Raw genomic sequence first — 19390 nt, forward strand, 5'->3', positions numbered from 1 at the left:
ACTAATACTTAAGGCTTATAAACTACATCAGCAAAGTACTGTACAAATATTAACTAATTAATCTTCAACATTCCTGGCAGACAGGGATATAAATATTTTATGGGAGATAAGGAATGGTGGTGACCAGCACAACATATCTGAGAAAGTCAGTTTGGATCAGAAATAAAAACATTCAAATTCCTGGATCCTTGTTCTTAGGCTCATAGCATTTGCTCACTGGATGGCTGCAGGTTTGTGAGTTACTTGTTTGAGTTCCAGGAAGAATATTTAGAATAGCTGAGTAAAGTCAAACTTTGAACCAGCAACTCAACTGAAAAAAATTCAGTTGTTCACACAAGGAAAAAGGTCTGTATCACTGGACTGTGCCATACTTCTTTGACAAAGATGAACTTTAACTGGAAGCTGCTGTAATATCCATAGTAAGAAATTGTTTGGGAGTAAGTTAGTTTATTTTAGTGGAGACAAAGTCATATAAGGAGTGTATGATAATCAAATAACTATTATGAAAATGACATCATCCTAATCCACTCTGAAGACCAAGACTGGCCATTCTAAAAAAATTATGATAGGAAAAGCCAGAGTACTTAAAGCTCTGAAGTAGGTTTAGCTTTTTCTGTAGCTATACTTATGATTATTTTCATCCTCTCTCTTTTGTTTCCTGCCTTGCTTACAAATATGTTGTAAAAGCTAACTGGAAAGAAGTCAGAAAGTGCTGTTAATTGTATGCTCCAGAAGAGTATTGGAAACTTTATTTTTATTGCAAAGGGATGTTAACTTGATCAAAATACAGATGAAGCAAAATTTACAGCAGCCTTCTTGCAGGTTAGGTAAGTTATCAGATTGCAGCAGCACCAGTGAATGAAATACAGTACAGAGTCTGTACAATACTTCCACAATTTCTTGCCTTCATGTAAACAATTCTTTGCCATGGTGGCTTATGCTCCACAGAAAGAAAAGAGAAAGTAAATCAATGCTATCTATGGGGAGGGAAGTAAAATAACAAAAAGCCATGTTAATTAGTTGCCATATTTGAAAAAAACCTAAAAAACCTAAACTTCAAAGATATTTATATCTTTGATAATGTCTTACATACAATGAGTACCTTTCTAACTCACAACTCTTTTCATGCAGCAAGACCACATTTTGGAACTCCCCTGCCCCTGCTCCCACCCTGGCCCATCAGAACAGAGGAAGCAAACAGAAGCTGCATTGCAAAAAGGAAGGAAAAATCAGGACACGAAATGTGTGCAACATTAAGTCACACCAGAGGCTCATTTGTTCTTCATTCCTATGCCTGATCTGGTCAGTGGCTTTGTTTCACAGATTAATCCCCTGCCACGTATTCTGACATGTCAACCTTTGTTTTCTATATTTGAAAGATACCACAGGCAGAAAGCAGGTTGAGCCACTGTGCATAATCACAAACTGCAGCAGAAACACTTTAAATCTTTTCCATTTGACACAACTTTCTGTCCAGCTGGATGCAAGAACAGTTTGATGATGTGCACAGTCATAACAGCTGCAGAGCTCTCTCCTTCTAAATTAAATAAGGAGCACAGTACCACTCTACAGATGAAGTATGGGCTTCTGTTTGTGGACAAAACAGGAGTCATATCACCAGAGATATCTGAGACAGTCTTTTCAGGTGTAAATGCAGCCAAACAAATTATTTTCATGGCATTAAGTTATTTTAAAAAATTGATAAAAAGGAATTTTGATGATAACAAGGGTAACATAATTAATAGAAAAGCTTAAAGATGTGTGCTATAATATACTTAAAAGCTTTCAGGTATGCCAAAATGCAGTAAAAAAAACCCGTTCAAGGCTGAACAATCTTCCACACAGAGTACTTCAGAGTTCTGTTAACAGTATTCACTTCATATTGACTGTTTGAACATTCCTTAAACTAGAGCCGCTCAATGTATAAAATAAAAAAATACAGTGATAAAAAAGCGTATCAGTTAATTATAGTCCAGCACTGGTTTTTAGTTTACCACAGCCTTTGCTGAGTTAAGCCCTGGAAGTCAGAATATCAATCTGGTTATTCAGCAGAACCTGTGGAAATAATTGTTAACACAAGTTTGTTTGGACATTTAGGAGGGAGATTTTAGCACCTACCATTTTGCCTACTTCAGCAAGAACTCAATTGTGTCAGTATGAAGAAAATGGGAATTTTAGTAGCATGTGTTGGGTTAACTTACCCCCTCATCCTGAGAGAGTGGGTTGTTGATTATCAGATCTTGCTGTCCTGCTTTCCGAGGGTTTGTAATGTGCTAGGTAAAAACAGAAAAAAAATAAAAGAATCAAATTCTCTCCTGTTATGCTATAAATGTTAATATCTATGCCAAAGTATGAGAACCTATTTTTTACTAACTTACAATTTCTTTGATCTTATTGTAAGAAGTTCTTAAGTCTGAAGTGGTTTTAATCCATTGACTTCTATCTTGCGGTAGAACGTCCAGAAACAACTATTGGCAAAACAAAATAAATCCATTAAGTTTCATCAGTTTTACATATATTTTCATATAAATCCTACCAGACAGCATAAACCACCCCAGAAAGAAAGAGAAAGCAAAGAACTATAGCATATTTCTGGTGTTAGTGCTTTCTAGTCCATAAATAAGTAGCTAGAAACAAGAGCAGTTCTACAGTGCAAAATTAAGCATTACAGTCAACTGAAGCCACAAACTCAAGCTTTGCAAACTGTTCCAGCTTCACTAAAGTTGATGGTGACTTCCATGGCAGAAACAAAACAGAAAGACGGGAAAAGAAATGCACAAAACTTGAAGCTATTTATGTAACACTGATGACCTAATGTGAGGTGCTTAAAACGAACCACAAATGCAGAGCAGGAACTAAGCACTGAGGGATATACCCAATGTAAGAAATTAAACATGCCCTAGAATTCTGCAAGACAGATCAGAGAGTCCGTTTTGCAGAAAGTTCTGGAGATTGCCTACATCTCAGTTTTTTCATGTGTCTTTAAAAAGGGCTAGAAAGAAACATGCAGTGCAAAATACTATTGCATTTGAAGCAAGGAAAAACCCCAGTATCTTCTTGCTTTTTCAATGTTTTTATTTGCACATTGTAAAGTGTTAAGAAACAGTAATACTGACAAACAGAAGTACTGACAAACAAAAAATATTCCTAAATTACTAAAAAAACATTTAAAATTTCAGAACTTAACAGCAGAGCCCTAATGCATATTGGGACAAGCAAATAAACCATGCCTAATTTCTAAAATAAAACCACTCCTTGATTTAATTAGTAGACAGAGAAGGACTTGATGTTTGTGCTAGTCCAGAGCTTTGAGTTATGGCCTCCTAATTTACAGACTTAAAAAGAAGCAAACTGGTAAAACAATACAGGTGGCATATATTCATCTGTCTTCCTATAAATACATAAATATATAAAATACAGAATATTTTAATTAACTTCGAATCACAATGCTAAATACATTTTAAATTTCAAACTTTCTCTTTCTTTCATTCATATATAAGGAGAATTTAAAATTTCTTTTTATAGATCTCTGTGCCAAAATGATGGTTGAGAAATTCTAAGTGAGGTAATTTAAATGATTAGTATTAACACACAGTAACTCTACTAGAAAAATTCTTCTCTACTATCAGACTTAGTGCACAATAGAAGACTTGATGTCAATGCAACAAAATTTGTTTGGATTTTATAGAGTAACCTTGCTTATTACCTTGCTTTCTTTCTCTCTTCCTTCACCTGCGACTTTAAAAAAAACCAACAAAAAATTCCCAGGGAGCTGTTATGCTTTTGGAAGACCTTGCTTCCCTCTCCATCCAGTCCTTAAAAGAGGGATTGGTCTTCATTTTCTCATTTCACTGGGAAAACCAGCTAGCAGAAGCATCAGACTGATTTTAAATCAGTACCAAATTCCACAAAACCGTAATTTTTTAGACTAACTTCCTATCTATTTCCAGTGCATGACTTCCCTGCACAGATACTGAGAGGGAATGCGGCACTCAATTCTAAACATATCATCAGCACAAAGATACACTTTCCTAGGATTCTTTTGCTATTACCTGCAATTCAGCTTTAAAGCAACTTGATGTGGTTAGCAAATGTCCAATGAATTATAAAAATGAGTAGGAAAACATTGGGATGAAGTCTCTTGGAAAATTCATGATTCTTTGCATCAATAATCTTCCAGCGCATCAGGTAATGTGTTGATATATTGCAACCACAAACTGTAAATAAATATTTTCTCTTCTTACCTTCCAGCAAACACTACGGAACCTGCTGCTTCTCAGCTGCCCATTAATCCCCTTCAGCCGTATAGTTGCCAAGTAATTGTTGTTTACAAATAGTTCTTCCCATTCTTTACTGCAAAAGCAAAAAGAATGAACATTTAAACAACGAAAAAAAAAGCCTTAGCTGATTTAAGGACTATATGACACTTCACAATTTTGGATAAGCAGAGGAAAGCAACTTTTTAAAATGTATATATTTAGTTGTGTACCACTTCTAAACGCATGGCTGTTTTTTTGGACACATTTCTTCTTTGGATTTAATGAATATGTAGATCGCTATAATTATGCCAGCTACTGAAATTCATAATGTCTATGGAGGCTATTCCATTTCCTCTAAAATGTTGGTACTGCAGTTCAGTGAATAAACAAGAAAAATGAATATTAATATAAGCACATTCATGTTTCAGCTGTAGACAAAGAAGTACCTATTCCAAAAATATGCAACAGAAAAGTACACTGTTGACTGTATTAGCTCTTCACATGACGTATTTGCTTAAATGAACCTTCTTTTCTTCTTAATGTCAAGCTGGGCAGTTAAGCATCATAGAAGATGACTTTCTTTAACATTTAGTGCTATTTACTATTGAAATCACTCCTACTTCTTTCTACATGATCAGTTTTAAAATTTTAACAGGTGCTAGGAAATTTAAAAAAACATCAAAAAATTAAAAAGCCTCACTGTATAAACTGTTAAAGGCAAGCTTGAGTACCTTGCAGTACCTATGGCTGACTAGATAAACAACCTAAATATGCCTCCCAGGCATGCAGGCACCAGGGGCCTAACACCTGTGCCTCATTAATATACAAGTAAATCTGCTCTACTGGGAAACAATTGGAAATTAATTGTCCCAAACCATCTACTGAGTTTGAATAAAAGAATTAAACCTGTATTTCCTGCAACTTCTACTGAAATGAATCTCAAGAACAGTTGAGGCCATCTGATAGTCTCAGTAGCCCAAGACTTGCTTATAGAATTTCTGCAGCCACTCTAAAATAGAAAGGGCAATTTCAAGGTAAGGAGCTGGGTTATGTGCAAGGAAATGTGTTTCAGATTTATTTTCAATGCATGTCCTTAAGGTGAACATCTCCTCCTCCCCCTGTCACATGGGAGACTATTACTTCTCCCTGGGAGACCAAATGAAACCAGGAAGAGGGAAACTACTATTATGACTCCAGGCTAAGATCTCACCACATTTACTTTCCTAAGGAGGGTCACAGAGTGGGTTACACTAAATACCAGCAAACTCTGGATTTGCAAATTGCCCTAAATATATGCAAGATGAAGTTAGATAGTTTTCAGCCTTTTAAGCGGAGTTGGGAGAGTGTTTAAAAAACAGAATTGTAAGATATAGTTGCTGAGAACTGTAGAGGAATGGACTTGGCAAGCCAAGAAACGATGGCCCTCTTCCTCAGCGACAGGAGCTAGCTCATGATTCATGATTCTGAGACCAGAAATCCTGTATTTGTGAATGCACCACCTTTCAGCTAGGACCATATTCTTTTAAAAAAAGTGTTACTTCTGGGTCTTGATTATTAATTACTTTGAAAAGCGAAGGTATTCCAGGTAAGAGCAAAGATGACTGCAGCAGTGCTGGATTGCAGGGTTTAGGGCTGCCTTCAGTTTCTCCCAACAAGTACCCCCAGGTGACCAAAAGAACCGCAAGTCATTCCAATGGTATGGAGCAGCTTCCTTCACTCCTCTCACATCCCCCAATTTCCAAGTCTGAAAGACTATCTGGTCATTTTTGTCTCCTTGTCTCCCACACATCCTCACCTTCTGCAGGGAGCTGCCTACGATTGTTTACCATGATTCTGTCTCCTTTAAACACAACGTATGGTACATAGCAGACACAGCTTGAGAAAAATCTGGGCCTTTCTTTCACAGTCACTTATACTTCAGTAACTACCGTATATTATGACTATCTAAAAAACTCTCCTGTTTCTATCACATATAATATTCTTCATTTGCCATTGTAAATTTTGTAGCATCACTGGCCATTATAACTCCTGCCAAGCCGCCTCCCTAAGGCAAGCTATGTTTCAAGAGTGACACATTCCCCCGTGCACACAACAGGTCAGACTCTGAAGCTATTCACATTGTTCTGTTAGTGGATGACATTCCCACAATGTCTTTGAAAATGCCAGTGTGTCAGCTGAGTTAGCAAAAGGTTTCAACCAGTGCAACTGTGAAAAGAAAGAACAGAGAGGAAAGAAACTCTTCAGGTTATTTTTCTCACCAGCTGCTGGAAGTGATTGCTACACAGTAAGAAAGTAATTTCAACACTTCTGAAATAGTATTAGTGCAGATATTATGCCTTAAAAAAAAAAAAGTAATGCAATTCCGAACACGTTTTGAACCAAATTACTTTTAAAACCGCCAAAAGAAATTTGGCAAGATCATATCTCCTCTGCATTCCCTCTTGGCTGCTAGGATCACAAAAAAAAGTTATAAGCAACTGAAAAAGAAATTACTTGGAAGCTGGAATCTGCCTCAGTTTGAGTAGAGCTGAATGATATTTAAAATCCTTTCTGAGCAGCATTCACTAATTCATTTCTCAACTATTTTGAATGAAGACTAATAAATTAAGCTTTACAATTCTAGAGACTTTTCATAGTGGTAACAGTGTATAATATGAACAAGCAATCAACTCTAAAAACATAACATTTAAAATTATATAGCTCTACTATGTAAAATCGTATCTAAGAGTCTTGTTAACCCAGGATTGCAGGAAACCCACAGGTCAACATGAAATGAGCAATGAAGACTGGAACTCAAGTCTACCATATTCCATTTGCTTCACTGAAGTGAAGGACTTAAAGGGCTAATTGGAGCCACCTAAACTATGAATAAGCACATGCGTTTACTTTTAATCAAACTAGAAAATTAAAAGCATGATCCTGTGTTACACCACCTGTAGACTGTACAATTAAAGGTGAATGTCAATGTTAATGTTTTCTGATTATTTTGTAAATATTTTCCATTTTAGATTCTTATTGAGTATCCTGTCTAATGCACTACCGCACATATTGTAAAGTCTTCATAATGATAATAAATACATATAAGACAGACCTTGTCGTGGTTTGACACTGGCCCAATGCCAGGCATCCACAAAAACTGCTCCCTCACCCTCCCCTGCCATGGCTGGGCAGAGGAGAGGAAAAAAAAAAGAGTTAAGATAAGGACTGGGAGAAAACACTTCAAGGGCAAAACAGCCTCAACTTAAAGTTTGCAAAGTGAATTTACTACTAGCAGAGTCAGAGGAGGATAATGAGGAGTAAAAGAAGCCCTTAAAATACCTCTTTTTCCCCCAGTCCCTCACTCCTTCCCACCAACAGCACAGGGAGACAGGGGATGGGAGTTTTGGTCAGTTTGTCACCCAAGGTTTTCTTCCACTGCTCTGGGAGAGGAGCCCTTCTCCGTGAACTTCCCCATTGTGGGTCAAGTCTCACAAGCAGCAGCCCAACCACACCAGCTGCAGTGTGAATCCCTCCCACAGGTATACAGTCCTCCCAAAACTGCTGTGACATGGGTCACTCTTCTAAGGGGTGCAGTCCTACAGGAACAGGCTGCTCCAGCCTGGAAACAAGGCTCTCTCTCCACTGGGTCTCCCACTGGATCACAGCCTCCTCCAGGCATCCACCTGCTCCAGCATGGGACTCCTCCATGGGCTGTGGGTGGATCTCTGTATCCCCCATGGATCCCCATGGGCTGTGGGTGGATCTCTGCATCCCCTGTGGATCCCATGGACTGCAGAGGCACAGCTGCTTCACCATGGTCATCACCACAGTCTGCAGAGGAATCTCAACTCTGGCACCTGGAGCACCTCCTGCCCTCCTTCTCCACTGACCTTGGTGTCTCCATGTTGTTTCCCTCACATGTTCTCACCTCCTCCTCTTCTCTGACTATAAGAAAAACTGTGTGTGCCCCACTTTATTTTAACTTCCTTCTCAAATGTTAGCACAGAGGCGTTACCAACATCTCTAGTTGGCCCAGCTTTGGCCAGCAGCATGTCCATCTTCAAAGCCATCAGGGGTTGGCTCTGCTGGACATGGTGGAAGCTTCCAGCAGCTTCTCACAGAAGCCACCTTTGTGACCCTACTGCTACCAATAACCAGGCCATGCCAAACTGAATGAGAAAGAAATTATTGGAGTAATAGTTCTTTAAGAAACTCAATTTCACATGCGTTATTTCTGCAGTAGCTGTCCAATGTAAAATATCTACTGGCATGAGTTAGGGACAGTTGCATTACTTCAAAAGCGGGAAAAGTGCTCAATATGTATGGAAGAAAAAGCAGGCAAATCAATGAAGGTATTAATTCTGCAAGATTTTCATAGTTCTCATCTGCTCCTCTCCATCTTTTGAAAAATGCACTTATGTCATAACCACAAGTGTTTAAATCTCTCTGCCAGAGAATTGTATACTGGGGTCTGCTCTAAGACACACACTTTCTTTCTTATAAGAAATGAGGTTGACCTCTGAGCCATATATAGAAGTCTATTTTTCTTTCTTTTCAACTGGATGTGATTTGTGGATATGATTCTTCTTACGGCAATTACAAGCATCAGATTTTCAGATAAAGAAGCCTAAAGTTTGGAACAGAAATGTTCCTCTCAGTTGACTGTTAGCAGAGATCACAACAAGCAGGACTTTACACCAGAAAGTCTAAATAAAATTCTACATGCACTTAAATAGCATTCTTGAAAAGGTATGTGAATCTCTAAGGTCTAACATCTTAGTAAAAGCCACTGGAATACCACTATTGCTCAGCTACAGAGGAATGAGCAACTATAAACTCTTCAGAATGTACAACATCAATAATGTAACAATATGCCCAGGAAATACTCTGAAATTCAAATAGTTCCAAGAGCTTTACTGAGGCAACATTGAGCTGGTGCATGCTGGGGAGAGCTAACAAAGTCTTTCTTCCACTGACAGACAGAAGCAGAACACCTGCCTCTGGCTCTGCTGCTAAATTTCAATCTGCAGCATAATGCTAAAATCAATACATCAAGCATAGATATGTAGAAGAATGCAGTGGTAGCCCATTAAGGCTCCTTACAAAATACATACTCTGTTCAGAAGAGGAAGAATTACAGTTGAGAGAGACTGGTATAGCACAGACAGCGATCACTGCTACTTAGCTTCTGCATTTACTGATTTAGAGGATTAAGCTGAGGAAATGTATGGATGCAGATCCTGCCAAAGTCTAAAACTAGTATAAGAAGTATTTTCATACTATCACATTCAAACACCAAAACTCTGTGGAAGACACTAAAACCCATAGAAATGCAAAAATGTGAAGAACCACATGGAACTACAATCTATGTCACTGAAAAATGGCTAAAGATTCAGTTCTGGGACTGCAGAGGCTCAGATCTACCAGGTAAATATTACTGTCCATAACTCCCTTTCAGGTGAAACTGCAGTTAACAAAGAAACAAGTATCTACTGGGTCATCAGATACATCATTATTTTGTGCATCGTTATTTTGTCTGGTGCATTTTAAAAATATTTCATGCCAAGTTTTGAAATTCCTTTTTTTTGAGTCCTTGCAGAAACAAGACTAATTTGATATTTACAACAACATTTAGATAACAAAGAATATTCCTCAGTCTATGGAAGCACACTACTATACTACTGAAACATTTGCATACATATTTAGGATTTCAATCTAAATCTCAAGCTTATTCCATCCTCTAGATCAGTATTACAGCCTCAGAGAGAGCCAAAGAAAATTCTTGAGCAGTGCTACTAGTATTGGCAAAATCATCTTAAAACAATGGCATGTGTGCTTCCAGAGAAGCCAATTTCACATTTTTGTACTGGTCTTCATCTTCAGAATGTGCTTTTTAAAATGTTGAGACCCAAACTTGGCTCCTCAGGCGCACTCAATGAAGCAACAGGCTACTGAACAGGCCATCAGAAAGGAACCAATTCTCAAATTATTATGTCATATGTTTTGCAAAATGAGATCTTTATTGATTGCAGCATCGAGTATCTATATTTAAATATTTAAATAGAGGCAACAATTCCTTTCAAATATACTGCATAAATCCAAGAAACATGCATAGTTTGTATTATTTATTACGTCGTAAAATCAACAGTTGAGAAAAAAGTGAGGCAACTGCCAGGAATGTAATAAAGACAGAGTTAATTTTATAAAAACAGAGGAAAAAAACCCAATTGAAAGGTAGTATCAAGTAATAAGTAGAGTTTCTAAAAAACATTTCTGAAACACACAGATTTTTATTTGCTACCCTGAAAATCCACTTGACAGCTTTAATGTGAAGGCTTATCAGTCTGCTTGGAAAATACATATATTTTCTTCTGTTTCTCAAAGTCCTGCCTCAGGATACGTGGCAGAGCTAACAGCCATGTAAGTGTGAATATGCATGGCTGTGTTGCTGGGAGGCTGAACATTCAAAGGGCAGATTTTTATGAACAGTTCAGGTTTCATCTACTTTTGGCTGACATACAGTTAAAAACGTTTGTGTGAAGAAAGGTAAAATCACATTCTTAAGGCAAACATTCCAGCAAATAAAGTAATTAGTTAGCTATGCTCTTTAAGCTACCAGCGTGTGTGTAGCACAGTTCAGAGAACTGAAATAAGGCTGCATTGGCAGCAGGATGCTCTGCCAGCACCCTTCCTCATAGCACTGGGTCTGACACACAACCTCAAGTTATCTTTCTTTCTCCATGTTCCATACTGTCCACTTTGCCTTGGTGGTTTTCAGCCAAAGAGCCAAGTTTGGCCTTTGGAGAGCAGATAATTTCCAACCCTTTAACAGTTCAGCTTTTATAGAAGAATTCTTGTTGCAGCCATTTCAAAGTCTAAATTTCACCAGCACACTTTCCTCTACTCATTACTTTCTGCATACATTTACAGAATAGTGAGACAAAATGTGTATTTTTATTTTTGTATTGTGACTGAGTTTGCCAGTTGCAGGGTCAAAGCTTTCTAGTTTGAATCTACCGATACCTTTGAGATCCTTTGCATGTACATGTAGAACATTTACTTCCTACTTCTCCTGACTAGAGTTCCCTTCTGCTGTTTTACCCTTCTGCTCATACCCACAGCTAGGCAGAGCTCTGTGAATTGTTTGTGTTCACAGGCGTGCAGCCTTGTTATACCAACACACATTCGTTAAGGAAAATGTAAGAGCTTCCTACAGCACACAATAGAAGTTAAAAGCTATAGCTTTACAAGTTATCCTACTAAAAACCAGATGCAATAGTGCCTCCTGATACTCAGATGGAGCCTCGTGTGCTTCTGTTTGTGCCCATTAGCTCTGATTGTGTTGTTGGGTGTCACTGAAAGGAGCCTGTCTCTGTGTACCTTCTACCCTTCACTTAGATACAGACTTCAAAAAGATGCCTTAAGCCTTCTCTTTCTCAGGTTGAACATTCATTCCCACCTCTCTCAGTCTTTCCTCACACAAGAGCTGCTCCAGTTCCTTCATCATCCTAGCAGCCCTTTGCTGGGCATTCTCCATGTCCTTCTTGGGGAGCCCAGCACTGGGCACAGCACTCCAGGTACGGATTACAGGGGAAGGATTACTAACTCTGCTCTGCTGGCACCACTGCTCCTAATGCATCCCAGGATACTATTAGCTTTCTTTGCTGCAAGGGAGCATTGGTGACTCATGTTCAATTTGATGTCTTCCAGGACCCCCAGGTCCTTTTTACAGCCCCCAGCATATTACCTGCTTCTCCATCTTCCCTGGGGCCAAGGTGCAGCTAACTGGCCTATTTCCCTGCATCCTCTTTCTTAGCCTTCTTGAAAATTCCCCCCTGTCCTCAGTCACATCTCCCAATTGCCATGAAAGTCTGAAGGTTATTGAGAGTGGAAAAGTAAAAGAAATTCATAATGAAAATCACTTTAAGCATCAGTAAAGGAAAATATGGAATCAGCTGATTGTGGTGTCAGTAGCATAGATGCTGATTTTCAAATAAAACAGAATAAATTAAGAGTGAACTAAAATTTTCACTTGCTTTCCATGGATTTTAGAAATTACCATTCTCTCTTCCATGGTATCTCTTCACAATCTAAGTCATTTCTTCTTGCAGCCAATCCATTAAAAAAGCATTCTACCAACAAAAGACGCTGGTAACTCAATCCTTCTTTTCTGATTCTCTGTCAAAAGCATCTCAAGCTTTAAGTAAATGTCTTAAATTTGCTTTTCCCTATTACATTGCATTAAACTAGGAAGAAAGTCTATTCTACCATTTCTATGTCTTTAGAAAATAATGTAATTTTCACTGGAAAAGTAAAAAAAATCAATTTGTATGTGTTGAAATGTTTGTATCTTAGAGGAAGTATACTGAATATAGGTTTTCAGTTCCTTAATGACAATTTATTCTTCCTTGTCTTATGATATCCTTCGTCAGTTCCTTAGGACACCAGGCAAGGAATGCAGCAAAGATCAGCTAAGGAAGGAAGAAGTAAATAACAGAAATTTGACAAGACAGAGATGGAAATTATGTAAGTCTCCTTAAAGAAAAAAAACAGTAAAGTAATTTTAAAAGAATTCAGAGAAAATCAGAAATCTTCTAAGCTTTTAATAGGTATGACAGTGATCTTCCAGGATCTGGAGTAAAAAAAAAACTGTTGGAGGAAACCTGTGATCCATGCAAAAAGTCACTTTCTCTTGCTGTAAAAAGGAAGAGATGGAATTCCTGACAACATCACAAACATTGACAAAATGAGAGTACTGGCAAAGACTACCACATCCAGAGAAAGATTCTTAGCACATTATGAACATAATCTTTTTGAAGAATCAAGCAGAGAGTTTAACAGCGCCCAGACAAAATTAACTCGTACTGAACAGGCCTCTTTGCACATAAATGGCATCAACTGGAACAGTGTCTAGCAAACGGTGTAGGATAAGACAAAATAAACATGGATGCCAGTTTTACTACCTCCTTGTGGAAAGAGAGAAAGGATCCAAGTGCTGTGAACTCTCCTTGTGGAGTGGAGTGGTGTGGCAATGACAATTTCACTATATTGTCCTCTGTCCCAATTTTTCTTATTCAAAATAATCAAAAAACCCATAGAAACAAGCTTGTTCTTTACATCTCTTGATTGTGTGTGGACATACAGTGAACAAAATCAGGAAAAGTAAGATTATAATTGCACAGGGGTGGCTTAAAATTAAAACAATAAAGTAACATCGTCTCTGTATGAGCAAGACTAGATAGGCTTGTGTAGATGGGAAAGGGCTTCTTCCCAATAGACTAAGACAATGTTTTCCATAAGGTTAGTTGCACACACCTTCACAGTATGTTTAACATGTAAGGACAGAGGCTATGTAGCCACTTCTGGCTCAACTGCCAACAAAAGCCACAGGTCAAAGGGTAACCCAACCGGTTTCAGCACCACTTTTGGAAGCAGGCAGAACCAAGGAGGAACAGCTTGCACCCCTTGCTGTCTTTCTCCTCCTGTATGCTCAGTGTCAGCCCTGCAGTTGGCTGGCACACCAGAAAACCCTCAGCCAGCAGGACCACATTGCCTTTTTGCATCAAGGAAGGAAACATCTGGTAAGCAGAATCTGTAAGGAGTCAGGGGGAGAAAATGGAATACAAAAGTCTTTCTTGTACTAGATCCACTACCTGTTTGAAGCATGAGCAGAAGAAGGAATACACTTTGTCTACACAGCTCACACCTTTGAGCAATCATCTTTTATCATGGAATTTAAGCCACAGAGGAAAGAACTTTATCTTGATACATGGGGTAAGAATTGAACTTATAAATATGTGCAGAGAAGTATTAAGAAATTATCCAACACAGCAGTCATGGGTCTCTGAATCATAAAGTTAACAACACAACTATGAAAAGTGAGCTTTTTTAGGCTATATATTTATTAGAAGCAGTATTAATGTATGAATCCACCTTGAAAGAAAATAAGTGTCCTTGAGATGTTAGATTCTATCAGCCAAATTGAATGTCTGCATCAATGGCTCTCCCTAAAAGTCATAATTAGGTCATTAAAATATATTTAGAAAAATAGCCTGTAAAATAAAGTTAAAAAATACTCACCTTCATTTTATTTCATAGGTCACTGTTATACCATCTAATAAGATAATTAAAAACATGCAAGCAGCTGGTACTGAGGCTAAACAGATTAATGTAATAGTCTGTAGTCATATGTGCTGGCAAGGGGTTCACCTCTTTGGCGAGGAGAAGGTCAGCTGCCCTTGGGAAGCGAGGAGAAAGACAGTATTTCTACTTTCCAGTGGCACTGCATTGCAGATACTTAAACTAAAGACACACATATATTTTCCTTTTCCTTTTGGTGAAGTCCAGCCCATTTGGACATCCAAAAAAGGCTTTAACCATAGCAGTAATATAATACAGTAGAGCAGAGCTCAAATATTTTCTTTCAGTTTCTTACATTTAAAGGCTGAAAGTTATTATATCCAAATCTTTGTTCCAATGTTTCTAATAGTGAACTTCTAATTCTGATGACATGGTTCTAGGAAATTTTTGCAATTTCTTATTAGTAAAGCTTCTTCCCAAGCACAGAAAGGATACTTCCATCAGAGGCTAAAGACCAGCTCGAAAATTCTCTGTGACCTGACAGGACGCATTCACAAACTCAAAGAATGTTTAGATATACATGCCAGTCACATGTGCTTTTCACTTATATTACTTACAAACTTTATGACCTAAAGAGAAATGCTCACTATCTGAACACATGCAGCATTAAATCTGTGCTGTGATCAACACAAGCAAGAGCCACAAACTCTAAGGTGACACCTTCATATTAAAAATAAAATCATACAAATAGTTCTGGAGCATCATAAATATATCAAGAATAATGATATGTCATCTTTTATTAACACATACACTTGGAGTATTGTACTGGATAGTGTCAAATTGCCCTTTAAAACAGAGAATGTGGGAATCAAGCACTCTCTGCTGGGGTTTATTTTTTATTGGGGTAAAAACAATGTTTTTAAGAACACTTTAATAGCAAAACTTATTAATATTCAAATATTTTTGGAGTCATCTCTTCTAATTAAATTGTAAAGGCCTATTACTGATAAAATATAAAGCAACTTTTGTTTTAGCAAAATTTTTCAATAAAATTTCTCACGTATTAACCTTGTGCATGCGTGACATCTACCATGATCCAAAGATGCCTTTGCCTCTTTTATGGTAAAAATTCATTAGCTGGTCTCATTAAAATATAATAGACTGAAATGCATTGGGTAAACAACACTATCATTAGTTTTAACAAATTACTAACTTACTAAAACAATATTCCTTGGCAACATCCTAAAATAAGTCAAATCTCTAATGAGTCCTTAAAGAAATAACAACAATTTACCATTGTTACCTTTCAAGGCAGTTTAGGATTCACTTTTCATCTTTCATAAGGTACGAGATGGTCATTTTTACTTAACATGCAGTCCAGAATTATAACTATCAAAACAATATCCAACCTGACCATCAAATTTACAGCCAGTCTCATTAGATGATAGGAATTACGGCCACTGAGCAACTAATACACATTTCACATCTCAAGCACTACTACTAAATAATAGTGATAGCTTGCCAACTATGAAAAGTCAGAGGTTACTTTTATATATATGTATACATACACACCTCCCCATATACATACACATAATATATATATTTTTTGCTATCTTGCCTTTAATTATATCAATAATACTTTGGCAAAAAGACTAATTAACTTCAGTTTGCTAAGTTGTGCTGCAATCCTCTCTGACAGAATATCAGTATTATTCAGTGGAACTTGTAGCCAATGTCATATTTCTTATAAGCACTTTGGACTAAGGAATATAGAGATAGAGAGATCAGCCTTCACCTCCACTTAATCTGCAGAGCATTAAAGAGCCAGTAAGGCATGGGCTGATTTAGGGGAAAGGTACCATGCTCTGTTCTCCCACTTATTTCTAGCTGTCCATGTTAGCTACATTCCCTGCGTTGGCACTGATACCATGGGAAACTGTGGCAGGAGGATACTGAGAATGAAGTCATCAGAAAGCTCTTCCTATGAAGAATGAACAGGTTGGGCTGGGTTAGCACCCTGGACTAGCTCTCTGAGAGATGAGTGCTACTGGCTGACTGGAGCAGAGGAGAGAAGAAGGGCTCCAACCCCAGCTCCACAGCTCACACTCTCAAGGAACCAGAGTCTGGCTAAAGCTGGCTGCTTCTTCTTCAAGTGCTGCCACTTGGCAAAGGTGCTCTTGAATTGATGACTTTCTGGAATAAGTTTCTTGGCTTTAATGGCAGAAAGAGCTCTCAACTTTCTTTTGCTGATCTGGTTATATTGTCTGTTTTTGAGAGATTAATTTGTGATCTCTCTATCTACATATGCTTCTCACCTCAAAACCAGGAAGATTATCCTGGGTGGTATTTTTCGACCCCTCTTTTAACTTATACAGTATATTGCATGCAGAAAACACGAATATGACAAGAAACAGAGTCATGCAGAACCCCAAAATAGATCTTCTAATATATTTTATCAAATATGCTAACTACCCAGAAGAGTTTTTACATCATCACAAAGTAGGTTTCATTAGAGTCAACTTATTAGGACACAGAAAATTGTAAGGATGCCTAAACCAAGCCACCTAAGTCCCATCTTGTCCCTGCAGGCACACCCTTAGTTCCAACCTTGCTCTTAGTCCAGAAGCTTCTGCTTGGTGTTTGAATTGCAGGAAACTCTTTGCTGCTCCCTCTAGGTTCTTACAAAATGTCTTTCTTTTCAACATCCTCAAGACCAGGCTGTTTGCTCCTTGCTCTCCTTGGCAATCTCTCTGTCTCCAGCCTGCAACAGGTTCTCCAGCGTTGTGTCCCTCCCTGCCACCCCATGCCCGAGGCTCCCTGTGACCAGCACAGCTCACTGCCTGCACCGTGGTGCAATATTCCCCACCCAGCCAGCTGCAACCAGGACAAGGCGGGTTCCTCCTGCCTGCCTGAAGCTCTTTGAAGTGGAGATTCCAGCAGAGCACAAATCAAAACCATAAAAAATGCCAACCAACACAGTTTACTAAACGATTCAAAAACCATCATGTGGTAAGCTTGCTTTGTTTTACCATACTTAAACATGAAAATCAGATGCAATCCTTATGGTTAGCATAAATCATACCATTAATTTACTAGTCACAAGGACAAAGATTTTTAGCAGCAGAATCAGTATTTTGCAGGGTGAAAGATGAAAGGATACACCTGCTGATTACCTTTCTGTGCTTTCAAGCACAAGACACCCTCTGGTATGTACCCAAGCAGGATTCAAGCTCAATGACATTGCTGAAAAAAGTTTCTTTAATTGGTGTTTATTGCCAACAAAACTGAAATATTATTTTTCTGTCAAATAATCTCAACTAATTTAACTAATCTTGGCTTCGGTTTTTGACATGAAATAATGAGAAAATAGAGTTCTATGTGGTCCATGGATCCAGCTACTTTGGAGATCAGAAAGGTGATCATTGGTGAGTTGAACATTTCAACATTTAGCTTAGTTGCTGTGAGTTTATTTCATTGAATACTTTGGAGGAAAAAATCCCACAGAAAACCAACTTTCAAAATGTTCAGGCTTTCAAATATCTTGTACTTTAATTAGTTAAACATTTTGAACAACTTTCTAAAAATCCTCAAAAATCCAGAAAACAAATTTTCAGATAATTCCTTAATTAAATACTTCATGTCCTTTTGTTCACTGTTTCAGTTTAGATTGCACAATCCTCCTAAAGTATAGGACCTGTTCTTTTGCTTTAAATAGATTATGCTTCTTATTATAATCAACCTTCTTAAAATTAGAAAAAAGATATAAAAAATTACCAACCTGTAAGACGTAAAAGTTCCATCTGAATCTGAGGTGGGGGGTGTGCTTCCATTTTCACTTGATCCTCCTAAAAAAAAAAGACAAAACACCTTTGTTGTAAGATGAACACTGATATGAACACAATATCAATGACAATTGCAACTGATTTTACCATAAATGGTAACTTCAGTGACAACAAAACTCACCTAAAACTTACATAGACAAATCTCAACTTCACCTCTTCAAATTCTTATAGACATCTTAACTAGTCTCCATGTTCAGACTGGAGCCTGAGTGTTCTGAAAATCTGATACTTAATTTCACTTAAAGTTTTGATTGAGGCTCTTCTCAAATTATTAAACACAGTTTAATTAGTATAGAGTTACAGAAGTACACCATATTAGTAGATGAGCTCGATTTTACCAACGTTAAGTCAAAAACTGTGAAAGTTCATCTGTTTTGTGAAAAATTCTGAGCTGACTTTCTGATACCACTTTTTTTTTTGTCATAGCACAAGTTCAAAGCTTGTCTGAAAGTACCCATTAAGATGTCTGCCAAACATCTTATTTTACATATGTTACTGTTTACTGTGGGCTGGTGATACATAGAACAGTAATGTTGCTAGAAATCAAGGATTACAAGGAAATTTTCCTTCTATAAGTACGTCTATTGAAAGACTGTTAAAAGCCAGGAGTCATGTATTTTTCAAAGCAAATTTATTCTTGTTTTATACTGTTCATTCTTGCCTCATCATTTAGCTTGATAATTCTCCTATGTCCCTGTGTGCCTCCTTAGTTAAAATTTACAGGTAGCACTGCACGGCTCTGTTCTCTGTTCTGCTGACTGAAATCAAGTTCTTTCATTCTTTTTTCTAAATGAGGCTTCATATTCCCCATTTTCTTTAACTCAGTCCTTCTTACACATGGAAAAGGAGAGACAGGATCTGTAGACAACACGCTATAAGTTCAGAGTGTTGATAATTTGGTTAGTGGTTTTCTTCTCTACCAAACAAATCTTGCTCGATACAGCCAACAGTTGCACTGCTCCATCTTACAGTTTCACAGCCATCCTTAACCAAATATGCCTGCATTTCCTCTCCATTTTTTATTTACGAAAAGAAGTTTTCAGTTTGCACTAAAAATTTTTGCTAGTGCAATACTGTAGTTCACACAATGTCATGCTGTTTGCAGTCCTCTTTTCTTCAGAAAGGACCAGCCCTGCCTCAATACTCTATTTGCGCTGGCACTAGATATTACCTTCCAATAATTTTACTTAATAAAAGTCTATCAGCTCTCATTCTGTGGCAAGACAATAA

General features: G+C 37.7%; 1 protein-coding gene across 5 annotated transcripts in view; it reads right to left on the reverse strand.

Moving 5' to 3' along the window:
- TBC1D5 (TBC1 domain family member 5) overlaps positions 1-19390 on the reverse strand; it is a 313398-nt gene that overhangs the window by 137202 nt on the left and 156806 nt on the right. For all 5 annotated transcript variants that reach the window (XM_088163893.1, XM_088163900.1, XM_088163888.1 and 2 more), the window contains 4 exons: positions 18097-18163; positions 4245-4353; positions 2379-2468; positions 2202-2273 (listed from right to left, as the gene is read on the reverse strand). In XM_088163893.1, the coding sequence (XP_088020019.1) occupies positions 2202-2273; positions 2379-2468; positions 4245-4353; positions 18097-18163 (338 nt within the window). The remainder of the gene's footprint in view (positions 1-2201; positions 2274-2378; positions 2469-4244; positions 4354-18096; positions 18164-19390) is intronic.

Source organism: Sturnus vulgaris, chromosome 1 (assembly GCF_052056855.1).
Source record: "Sturnus vulgaris isolate bStuVul1 chromosome 1, bStuVul1.hap1, whole genome shotgun sequence".
NCBI classification, from domain to species: Eukaryota; Metazoa; Chordata; class Aves; order Passeriformes; family Sturnidae; genus Sturnus; species Sturnus vulgaris.